The sequence below is a fragment of the Macrosteles quadrilineatus genome, unplaced genomic scaffold (genome assembly GCF_028750875.1).
Source record: "Macrosteles quadrilineatus isolate MER2022 unplaced genomic scaffold, UCM_ALF_1.0 Scaffold_4__1_contigs__length_99947679, whole genome shotgun sequence".
Classification (NCBI taxonomy): Eukaryota; Metazoa; Arthropoda; class Insecta; order Hemiptera; family Cicadellidae; genus Macrosteles; species Macrosteles quadrilineatus.
In genome coordinates, this window is record NW_026542597.1 from 78,116,466 (window position 1) to 78,128,990 (window position 12,525).

The following is a 12,525-nucleotide window of genomic DNA, read 5'->3' on the forward strand; positions in this document are numbered from 1 at the left end:
ATATTACACAATTTTTCTCAATGGGTCGACATAAAAATATTAACAGTTTTTACTTGTGTCAATCTTACAGCAAAGTACACAAACATTTACGTGATAATGTAAATTTCCTAATATTATTTAAACAAGATGATTTGAATTTAAAACATGTATATAACAATCATGTTGGTAATGATTTTTCATTTAACCAATTTAGAAATCTCTGTCATCAATGTTGGGATAAAACTAAATATGGCTTTTTTTTAATAGACAAAGAAAGGTTAAAGAATAATGGCAAATATAGATTTATGTTTGATCAATTTTATAATGACCAAGTGCAAGAGTATTGATACCATCTTCCAGAATAAACCTCTTGTCATCGTCAAACGATAGTACTTTCTTATTCATAGTTAAGGTTTGAAGATGATGATTTGTAGATTTAATTCTTGTCACATTCTCATAGTAATCTTGTCCAGTGGCAAGACAGTTCAAATAATGTTGATGTCTAAGGAGATGTTTAACTGTAGCACCATCAGCTCCTTTAGCTTTCTTCACCTCTAAAGCTTGTTTGTCTTCTTCATATAACCATTTTAGAGGAATATAAGAATATAACTTTGGTCTTAAACCACAATATTCATACATAATATGACCATCTAATTCGTCTTTAAACTTGCCTGTGACTTTTTTATTTTTATCAGAGTATAAGAAATGGTCTTTACTATATCCAGAGGTATCAAAATAGTGCAAGTCACATTCTATTTCCTTGTAAAAATCCTCTGTAACTATAGAATACATTAAAGAATCTGTATCTGTCATTAGAAATCTTTTATTCTTAAATTTTGACATATAATTATAGTGGAAATCATACATTATTACTTTACTAATATCCAAAATGGTCATTCCCAAATATATAGGTTTATTAAACTTTACAACTAATTTATTTAAATGTATAGCATGTAAATTGTTATCGAACTTTTTACTACAGTCAAACCTTGGATTATTGACATATTTTGTTAATAGTGATTCATCCTTGAGATATATATCACAAAACTTGCGTTGGTTCATAATTGTTCGACCAAAGAGACTATTATTTAACAATTTGTAAAAGTCTTTTTCAAAATCATTTTTAGCACATTTGCGTTTTTCAATATTAAAATTAATATAGGGTGCAAGCCATTTGGACTGTCTAAATTTTAAAATTCTATGGTATTTTGTAGCAACCAAACCCAATTCCTCATATTTTTGTAATGTTTTATAATGTAAAATATATTTAGTTTTGTCATTTAAATTAGGTATTAATTTGCCATTCATTTTCTCAGGTGCTAATGGATAATCATTATGTAAATCATGTAAGCTTTTATCATATTTTAAATCAACTTCTAAAATGTATCCAAACTCATCATTTTGATTGTTTTTGTATATTTTGTAGTCTATCTCTTTCGTCCAATGAAATCCATCCACGGGTAGTGGCTCGCACATTGCTGTAGAGTATAGTGAATTACAGTCTAAATATATTAAATAGACACTTTCTTGATTGGGATCATAATGTTCACCCATATATCTATTATTGGCTTTAGCGTAACGTGTGGAAATCATACTGACTCCTCCTCTGATTGCACTTTCTATGAACAAATGCATGTCAATATCTTGAAATAATTGTAATTTTATGCCAGTCATTCTAAGACAGGCTTCCCATGTTAGTCCTGGAAGTGAATACATGTGTACGGGGTCAAGTTTGTAATCCTTTAAACACAGGTCTCTAAATGTCTCAAACACATCAGCCAGTAGCAATACATCTGTTTTAAGATATAAATCATGATATTCTTGTAAATTATGTATATTAAAATGGGTCCAGATATGCTTTGCATGTTCATATTCATTGGGAGAGATATGTTCTTTAGTTAAAGTACTGTAAAATTTTTCAATTGGAGGTAGAGACTCTGTAAACTTATCTGGTCCTGTCATATATTCATAGGGAAATACGCCTTTACGTTGTAGTAGTGGATTGTCTATAAATCTAAATGTATTTAAATTGGAAGCTAATTTGTATAATGGAAGGGATAGAAAGTTGTAGGAATCTAAAAATACTAAATCATCAACAGAGAATGAAATGTACTTTTCCATATCTTTGGCTATGCAATTTAATTTATGATTATATTTTCCCAAGTGTTGCATTATTAAATGTCCATCGTAATTTTTCAAGTTATGGAAGAATACTGGTATTTTCTTTGTTACTTTATAGTTTAAATTACAATCATTATGGGCAGCTCCACGGTATCGGCCATTTGAATGACAATGATCACGTACCCTATCAAAATATAGAGGCTTTTCACAAATATGACAATGTGTTGAGTTTTGGAAAGATACCTCTTGCTCTGGAGTCATTACAAGGGGAATGTATATTGACATTTGACGTTTAATGAAGTCATAAGTCTCAAACAACCTTTTGAAAAACACATCCATAACGTTTGCACCACTATATAACTCTTCAGAAATAATCTTAGAATCTCTCACGACAACAAATGCAAATCCAGATGGAGTATGCTTGTTAGAGTTTATAAAGCATTCAAAATCTGCATAAATCACAAATGGGGCTTTAAGTTGATATTTATAGTTTTTAAATTGTAATGTATCTTGTTTAGACATTTCCACTCGTTGGGCATCAAAGTTTTTACAATATGTTGCATGACGTTCTAATATATCATTACTGTAAAAATGTTGCAAACACAACTTGCAAAAATGCTTCTTATGGTCATCTTTTGTAGAGTGGAACATTAACTTATCAAAATCACGAATTAAACAGTAATGTAATTTACGACCTTCTTGTAATAATAATAAATCTATATGAGTACTACTATTTAGTTTGGTTGTTCTTAATGGATATATAAATTTATCATATTCAACCCCAAATACATTAACACTTATGTTATTTTGTATTTCAAATTTATCTATATCAGATATTTTCACAGGATACTTTATGTTTGTCATATTCAACTGACTTTCATAGGGTACATAATTAGAGACTCTATTAGCACTTTCATTAGAGTTCCTTGGATATAAAGCTGCTAAAATTGACCAAAGGAAGCATTTATTATCAGAATTTTTTATATTTAAAACTGCATGTTTTGATTGAATACTTTTTGGTGTGGGGATATATGACTTTGGAGTTAAAGGCTTATACTTATAAACATGCAACTGCCAATATTTAGTATGGTCATATATCCATCCACTGCCTTGGGCTTGATATTTATGAATCGACGCATCAATCTTTAAAAGTGCATTTTCAATTTGAGGTTTTAAATCTCTCTTCTCAATAGTTAAGGTAGTAAGGCTTCTAAAATCTGCAATACATTCTTTTTCATTAACTAATTTTCCATTTTGATCCATTGAATATTTTATAAATTTGATTCTCCTAACTAAAGTCCATTTTATCGGCAGAGGACAAGACTTCAGAGTACTTTCAAGGTCAGTTCTAATCGATTCACCGACAAATTTAATCATTGTATATGGACATTTTATGCAAGAATTGGCGTGTCTTTTAAAATGTCCAACAACATTCGTTTTACAGAAATTACAAGTCTTGTGACTTTGTAATATATGTGATTTTAAAGCCACATTATTATCACAGATTAAATTGCAAACTTTGCACAGTTTCACCTTCATTTTATGAATTACCTTGTAGTGGCGAATCAGGTTACTTTTGGTGGAGAGCGACACGGAGCAGTGTTGACAGGTCGGCATCATGCACGAGAATGAGGTCTTGGGCCAATGCCACCTCTATTTATAGATTTTTTGAAATTTGCAAAATTTTTTACCAGAAATTGTGAAATTTTCTAAATTTTTTACTAGAAATTAAAAAATTTCAAACAATTTAACTAAAAATTACTTCAACAGGAGGTCTCCCAACTAGGACTAGACCACTAGAGACAAGAAGACCGACCATGGGTCAGGAGCAGGACCATGAGCCGGGAGCGCGCACGAGTTCGCGTACAAACCTCGCACTGTCAAGTTGATGATTTTGAGAATATACATGTGAATGCATGTGGATTTGAAATAGTAATGAAGTTTGAACATTTATATAGGCTTGTATTGGTCGAGAGCTGGATTTTTAAAAAAGTGGTCAAAAAAAGCTCACCATGTTATTCTTATGGGGAAAACGTGCCTAAAGTGGTGTCATATTGTCCTATTGTATCTACTCACCGCGTTTAGAATTGGCACACCACGTGTAGAATCCAGTAAGAATTTTGTTTCAATACGTAATCGATTTGTTGTTATTTTTATGTCCCACATTCACACCCTAAAACACTAGGTTCTAGCCCTAGCCCGGAACTTTTTACACGTTACTTCAGGCTAGTCATAAAGGGTTGCAGTATTATCATATAGATAACATTAATTGGTGATTGGCGGGATTTGAACCCGTGACCTCAGGATCCGAAGCTCCCCTTTCCTAGACGAGCTCACTCCCGAATGTTTCAACATACTATCCATATAACCAGACAACTGAAATTAAAATTGAAGAATTTTAACAAATCTTTGACATGTTCCCTAACCAGATCAGCAGAACAAATAAGGTATGACAATAAAAGTTGCGATTTTTATTGGCTACTCAAGTGATATTACGCTGTAAAAATATAATGCAGGCCTTTGAAAGCGTTAATATCACCAATAGTGTACACGTGGCGGTGCTGAATAGTTTTATAGGCCAGTTATTGAAGCAATTTACAGCCATCTGCCATGTCCGTCCAGTAATTGATGACTAAAATGCATAGTAAAATACAGCCTGTAAAATGATTTGGATTAAAATACACTGGTGAAATCGGATCTAGATGATAACCAATTCGCTATAAAGAAAAAAATAAGATAAAAATAATTAGAAAACTCTGTCGAAAATTTTCATCCTAGTAATTGTGGGTCCTATTGAATGTAAAATATCGCAGTCTATAGTTGTATGTATTTTTATTCTGAGTCTTTAATACCATTACTTATGAAATATAAAGTCAGTTTTTCATACGGCAAAAGATAAATATTGTAATTTTAAAGAACGCCTAAACACGCGATTCTACAGATATAAATTTCTATTATTTTATTGTTTTCAACCACATACACTACGATAACAATGCAAACATTAATTATGACTCATGATGATTCATCTTCTCCCAACTATACCACCTGACATCTTTTCAGTATAAGAATTTGGTCAAAATGTTTTTTTTTTAATGTTTTAGTGTAAGTTTCAAATGCCTTAGGCGTATCTTCACAATCTCAATGATGAAGAGGATTAAATCTCAAAGACTTGGTAGATACGTAACAAACAATAAAGAAAGCGATTACTAAATAAATAACCCAAGGTGTGTATGCAAATTGTACATATCCTAGTTAGAATAATTTGTAATTTATATGTAACGACAAAGTGAACATTATTATCTCGTCATATGCAACACATTTGTGTAAATCAGCGTGTTCCTTTGTGAATACAAATTGCAATCTCGGAGTTATAACTACCTGATAAAGTTGTAACAGACAGTATGTAATACACTACAAACTAATCGTGAACTTATATTTTGTGGTTAATAATTAACATCCACTTTGACTGACAATCCACTGAGCAATTAGATTAATTCGAATCTAAATTAGTGATGGAAGATGATATAAATATTAAACTCAAACATGTTCTAATGAAGTTTTATTTCTTTAACTACTATCGTAACATATTAAATATTATTTTGCGATCTACTATAATACAAGACATTTATTCACATGTCTTCAAAATATATCTAAGTTTTCCCAAGGAGATTAAAATGTTTACTAGACGACAAAGATTATCTATTTAATCACTTGGTACAAGTCCGCATTAAAAAAAATTTAACTTATTCAGTGCGTAAGTTCGTTTACGCTGTATCTCATTCCCGGTTATCCAAAGCCACTTACAAGCGACATTATACTGACCTTCTCTTGACATTTCATGACGGCCTAATTGCTGACCTAACAGAGAGTTCGTACATTAAAGTATAGAGCATGTCTACCACAAAAATCATCACCACTACAGAAAGTCCGCAATGTAAACTAAATTCCACGTATTTATTGATTTTTCCTAATTGATAAGATGTAAAAAGAAAATTATTCATATGATATAAATATAATTAAAATCAAAGGGACTTTGGTCCTCTCTGGCGAGAAAAATAAAAGTAAACTAGAGGACACATGCGGAGTTAAATATAATATACGAGAAATAATCAAAATTATAATTTTTGATTCAGTAATTAACACAGTATCCTAAACTTAACTGATTCAAACGATCAATAGCTCAATTTAAAGCCTATAATCATGAAAATCGGGCGGGTAGCAGAGCCAAACGAAATCGGAAAAGAAAAACAATTTTTTTATATATCAGATAATTCGTGGACCCAGATTCAAGAAAAATAACAATCAATATTGTCAAGGTTGCCTATGTACTTGATTTTAGAGAAAATTAACTTCAGAATACATGAAACCGTCAAATTAAAAAGTCTATTTGTTATATTTGCACAATACAGGAATTATACATTATTAAATATATTTTTGAATCAGTTTACATGGTAAAAAGGTGTTATTATTTTATTTGGAACGTAAACAAAAACGTTAAGTTAATCTGTACACTATTCCAATTTGTAAGATCAGGCTGAATCACAGACATATTCAACTAAATATTTCTTTACACATAAACTATTGAAACCATGTTTTTGGCTTCAAGAAACCTTTAAAAAATTCAGTGCAGTACAATAGTATCATAAAACCAAAGGTACTTGATTGCAAATTCGTATATCACAAGCAATCAAATAACGTGTCATACACAAAAATAAAATGAAGGGTTCCGTTTTCATTAAGCTGTTGATATTATGAAATTTTGAATTATTGTTCTGAAAATTATTAATTTTTGGTTCAGTTTAGAGATAATAATATAATGTGTACAGTGCGCGCGAGGAAAATGAATTTCTATTAACGCCTTCATTTAGAGTTACATTTCTCTGCCAGACAGTACTGTACTGCGTGTTGCCGCAGTATGTTATGAAGGCGTCTTGCATTGTACTGCATCTAGATGATGCATACAGGATAGATGAAAAGGTACAGACCGAGTTTAGTTGTTAACAAGTGGTTTTACGTAGATCAGTTGATTCTGAGTAGTGCCATTAATTTTCGTACTTATTGGTTAATTTGACAAAAGGTCCTTGATTTTAATACACCAATAAAAAAAATGCATGCTCAATTTAGGGATCTAATTGTAATTAAATACCAATTGATGTACAAACATAGTATAAAATAGTATATTCACAATTTTTTATGAACATTTATCATAAGTTTCTCCGAAGGAACAATATTACTATCGTTCAAGAACACTTCGGGAAATTTAGGTCAAGAGCTTTAAATCACTTTAATTTATGTACAGAAATAAATCGTCTTTGGTTAACACAGTTCTTCAAACGTATAATATTTCAAAGGGCGCTTACAACCCTATATTTTAAATAGCAACAAATTAGCTGAGGCTTATGCAATTTTCTATAATGTACAAAGAGTCACAAGACATTACGAAAACACAGTGAATACTTTCTGTTGCGGCGCGTGATGCGCCAATGTTTTGGTAATAATAAAAGAACTGACACTTTAAAAACGAACTATGAATTTATTGATGTATAAATGAACAAATGATATTAGTGGACTGTATAAATGAACTGTGATGAACTAAATTGCTATAATGAACTAATGAGGTTTTAACTAAATGTGAAATACGTGGAGGGAACTGCCTCACACGTCCTATCCCAAGCTATGCTAAACGAACAATGTCGCTCGAAAGATACCCTGACAAAAGACTCCTCCCTCACTCAGTATGTGGTTACAGATTTCTAAGAACTGGTGAGGAAGGGTCCGTCCTTTCGCAGAAGGACGATGTTTATGACTGTGTTAAACACCGACAAGTGACATGAATGGCAGGAAGTACGTTACAATTTGAATGTGATATAAATTGGTTGACTAGTTACTTACAATATTACTTACACTAAGAACATAAATAAAACAATAAACAATCACGATACCAAACATTCTCCCCCCTTGAAAGTGGGAATGCTTTCAACTATTTAAATATTGAATGATTATAACCTAAATGCAATAAAATTGATATATTACAGTACAAAGGCAATTACAAACAATTCGATGAAAATGGCAATTGCGATGATACGCAAATAAAAACCTTGAATGTTGACTATAAGGGGAGACTAATCAATCAATTACTATAGACTAAGACTAATGAATCTATAATAATATGACATAATGTGTAAAACGCTATACAAACATACGATTTATAAAATGATCATCAAGTGAAATTAAAGCAGTTTGAAGTTACAATTAACAAAAAATGAAACTCGTACTAAAGGCTCAAACTGAATTACTAAAATGACTATACACATACATTGATTATGAAATACAATTATAACAACAATGCAACAATTCGATGAACAAAGTACTTGAGCGAAAGAAACACATTAAAATAAATGAAAATGACTACTTTGTTTAACCAATTCTAAACACGATTGATTGATACTAATCCAAATCATCCAATATTGACCAATGAATACATAATTGCAAAAATTGATATTTTACATTATAACGTGATATAAATCCTAACTTAAGCTGTGTTGTTAATACAAATATGCAACGAATGAAAATGAAATTATAAATAAGACGACTAAACAACTACAACTAGACTACCATGAAATATTGCTACACTATATACATGAAGTGCAACACTGATCACTCACTTTCACTATGATTGACCATTTGGGTTGACACATGACACAGGATCAATGGTGATGGTGAGGTGGTGGCTGACAGCTGTTTTGATGACACTGATGCTGTCTTGACTGTGGCCACCATGGCCTTGCTGTGGGCTTGGAGATGGACGTCAATGGACCTCGCAGTTTCCCACTTGTGAAGTGTCGGTTGTCATCTCTGATGATCGCCCGCTGATTAGGATGGAAGTTGGAGGCTTGTGATCTCCATTGCTGATCCACTGATCTCCCTAAGTTGGTAGCGTTGACAGAATGAAGTGTAGACATATCTACGTAGTTGCTGACGGTGAGGTGACAGTGTGAACGTAGAGTTGGACTGTGATTTGTTTTAACTTTTCCAGAAGCGACCCATCCAAGAGATGTCTTCTGAAGAAGTGGTCCATTTTGGTGCAGCCTCATTTGTCCTATGTTCAAGAGATGGAAAAATAGTTCGGCCCCGATAAGCATGTCGATCGGACCAGGTGTGTTGAATTGAAAGTCTGCTAAGTTTAATGATGGTGGTATCTGCCAGTTGTCCGTGTTCATCTCTATACGTGGTAGGTGATGGGTGATTTTTGGAATTCTAGGCAGTCTATTGAAGTCTTGTAGGCTGTGTGTTGAGAGTGAAGTTTGCAGACGACAGAGCTAGAAGTGTTTGCCTGTTGTTCACTGATCCCACTTACTATTGTAGACGTTTTGTGTTTGTGCAATCTTAACTTATCTGCCATGTTTTCTGTGATGAAGTTAGATTGTGAAGCTGAATCTAATAGTACTCTGCATTGGTGCTTGTTGCCTTGATTATCTTCTACGTCGACCACTGCTGTGGGCAGTACTACTTGAAGGTTGTTACATTGTGATGCAAGTGTTGTTGTCATGAAAGATGTACTATGGTTGTTTGGTTGTTCTTCTGTAGATTGGTCGATGATGTGAGGATTATCAGTGTCCAAGTCAAAATGTAACATTGTGTTGTGTTTATCGTTACACACTTTGCAGGCTCCAGCTTGACAGTCTTTAATTTTGTGTGATTGTGAGAAGCAGTTTATGCACATACCTAGCTTCTTGATACTGGAATACCGGTCTGTGGGCTTCAGTGACTTGAACTGGTCACATTGAAATATCTTGTGGTTGCTATTGCAATATGGACATGTTACACTATTGCTGCTGGTAACTAGAGTAGTGTGTTGTCTGACGTGAGGTAACAATTGGTTGCTATAACTATGTGGACTACCACTTGACTGCTTGCTATGACTATTGCTTATGGTGTTATGTCTATTGTGATGTAGCATTTTGTTGCTATGACTATATGGACTAGTTGATTGACCGCTATGATTCAAGTCGATTGCTTCTAATGTTTGACATCTAGATTTTAGGAATGCGATGAAATTTGAGAATGTTGGTACATCTGACGATACAATGTGGCTCTCCCAAAGTCTAAGTGTAGGGTGGTCAAGCTTCTTGGTCAATGTGAATATCAACAAAGTATCCCAACTTTGCACTGGTTGACCTAGGTTTTCTAGAGCACGTAAATGCTTGTTTACAGAATCTATTAATGATCTTAACTCTAATCCAGATTCCCTTTCAATTTTGTTGATGTTGTATAGAGAAGCTATGTGATTGTTGATGAGGATTCTTTTGTTTTCGAATCTTTCCTTAAGTAGGGACCAAGCAGTAGTGTAGTTTACTGATGTAACTTCTAAGGATTCTATGATGCTGATAGCTGGACCGTGAAGTGATGTTTTCAGGTAATGGAACTTTTGTGTGTCTGTTAGTGACGTGTTGTCATGGACGAGAGAATGGAATATTTCTTGGAACGAAGTCCACTCCTCGTATTTCCCACCAAATGTAGGGAGTTTTATAGTAGGCAATTTGACACTGATTGATGAGTTATTAGAAACTACAGAGCTAGATGGGGTTGAAATTGGTTGGTTGTCAGTGAGGAGAGCTTCTGCTTGGGCAATCAATTCAAAATAAGTGTTTTCAAACGATTCCCTTTCAGCTTCTTGATCTGATTCAGTATCAAGAAGTTCTATGTCTCCTTGTATCTGTTCAAATTCTTGTACAAGAGGTTGAAATAGGGCTAGTCTACTTTTTAATTGTGACACGTCATTATCTACTATTGCATCTACATACTTTTTGAATCTAGTAAGCTTGGCTTTGGTCTGTCCTCGCTTTTGGCATAATGTTTTTAACTGCTGTTCTGTCATATTCTTTGTGTGCAAAGAGACTTGTAAAGAGATGAATGCTTTTTGAAGCTGAACGTGATGAGGTTTGATAATGACTTACGGTGCTGCAGCTGTGTTAATCCAATCGGACACTATGTCACTAGTCACTGGTCACTGAGTCACTTGAAGACGAACTGTTCACGGAAGTTGCGACGGAGACGGCTCGACACGTTCGGACGACGAAACTATAATGCGTACGGTACGATTGTTCCACGCGATCACTGATAAATAATCGCGGCTCGATGGACCATGTTGCGGCGCGTGATGCGCCAATGTTTTGGTAATAATAAAAGAACTGACACTTTAAAAACGAACTATGAATTTATTGATGTATAAATGAACAAATGATATTAGTGGACTGTATAAATGAACTGTGATGAACTAAATTGCTATAATGAACTAATGAGGTTTTAACTAAATGTGAAATACGTGGAGGGAACTGCCTCACACGTCCTATCCCAAGCTATGCTAAACGAACAATGTCGCTCGAAAGATACCCTGACAAAAGACTCCTCCCTCACTCAGTATGTGGTTACAGATTTCTAAGAACTGGTGAGGAAGGGTCCGTCCTTTCGCAGAAGGACGATGTTTATGACTGTGTTAAACACCGACAAGTGACATGAATGGCAGGAAGTACGTTACAATTTGAATGTGATATAAATTGGTTGACTAGTTACTTACAATATTACTTACACTAAGAACATAAATAAAACAATAAACAATCACGATACCAAACACTTTCTATCAAGAGTTAATAGTTTTAAAATGTTAACAAACATGCATATATTGAAAGGTACTCACTTTGTCTCTGCTGTTGTTGGTGAAGAGCAGCCGCTCTCTGGAAAATAAAATTACAAATTAGTTTTCTATACGAATACAAAAGTAAAAATCGTCAAAAAGGTATAGTTTGAGGTAAAAGTAAAAAATGGTAACATGATTTGCAAAGATTGACTGGCACTAATATAACGCAGTAGAACACCAATGGCTGACGCAGCAAACCTGGAAACTGAGAAAAAGCTAATTATGAAATTCAGTTCTTGTTCGATTCCATAAATAAATACTCTTTAGTTCACGACCGCTATAAGACATATTGGTTCAATTAAATTTGGATTTTGGCTATTTTGGGTGGCATTTCAAAGCCATGTATTACACGTAAATAAACATATTATCCATCATTTATAAATTATATACACAAAACATGAAATCTATTGGTTACTTTACTATACAATAACATGGTAAGCAGCGGTCTGGGATAAGTATTTTTAAATATTCCTGTGACATACATACATAGTAAAAATGTATCATACTAAAATTTTTATTAGTAAAGAAAATAAACAATACAGTAATCCTAGTGTAAAATTTTACTAACAAAACAAAAAATAACCTTCGAAATCTTTGTATAACCGTAGACTGTGAATCCTTAAGGATTCACAGTCAATGGTATAACGCAATTACGAAAAGAACGAATTTACGAATTTTTCTGCACAACGCCGAATACCAACAACGCAACATCAGTGTACAGCTAGCTG

At 33.3% G+C, this 12,525-nt stretch overlaps 1 protein-coding gene across 2 annotated transcripts in view; it reads right to left on the reverse strand.

Annotated features, from left to right (window-relative positions):
* LOC128993491 (5'-AMP-activated protein kinase subunit gamma-2-like) overlaps positions 1-12,525 on the reverse strand; it is a 326,963-nt gene that overhangs the window by 141,115 nt on the left and 173,323 nt on the right. For both annotated transcript variants that reach the window (XM_054417433.1, XM_054417434.1), the window contains one exon: positions 11,798-11,834. In XM_054417433.1, the coding sequence (XP_054273408.1) occupies positions 11,798-11,834 (37 nt within the window). The remainder of the gene's footprint in view (positions 1-11,797; positions 11,835-12,525) is intronic.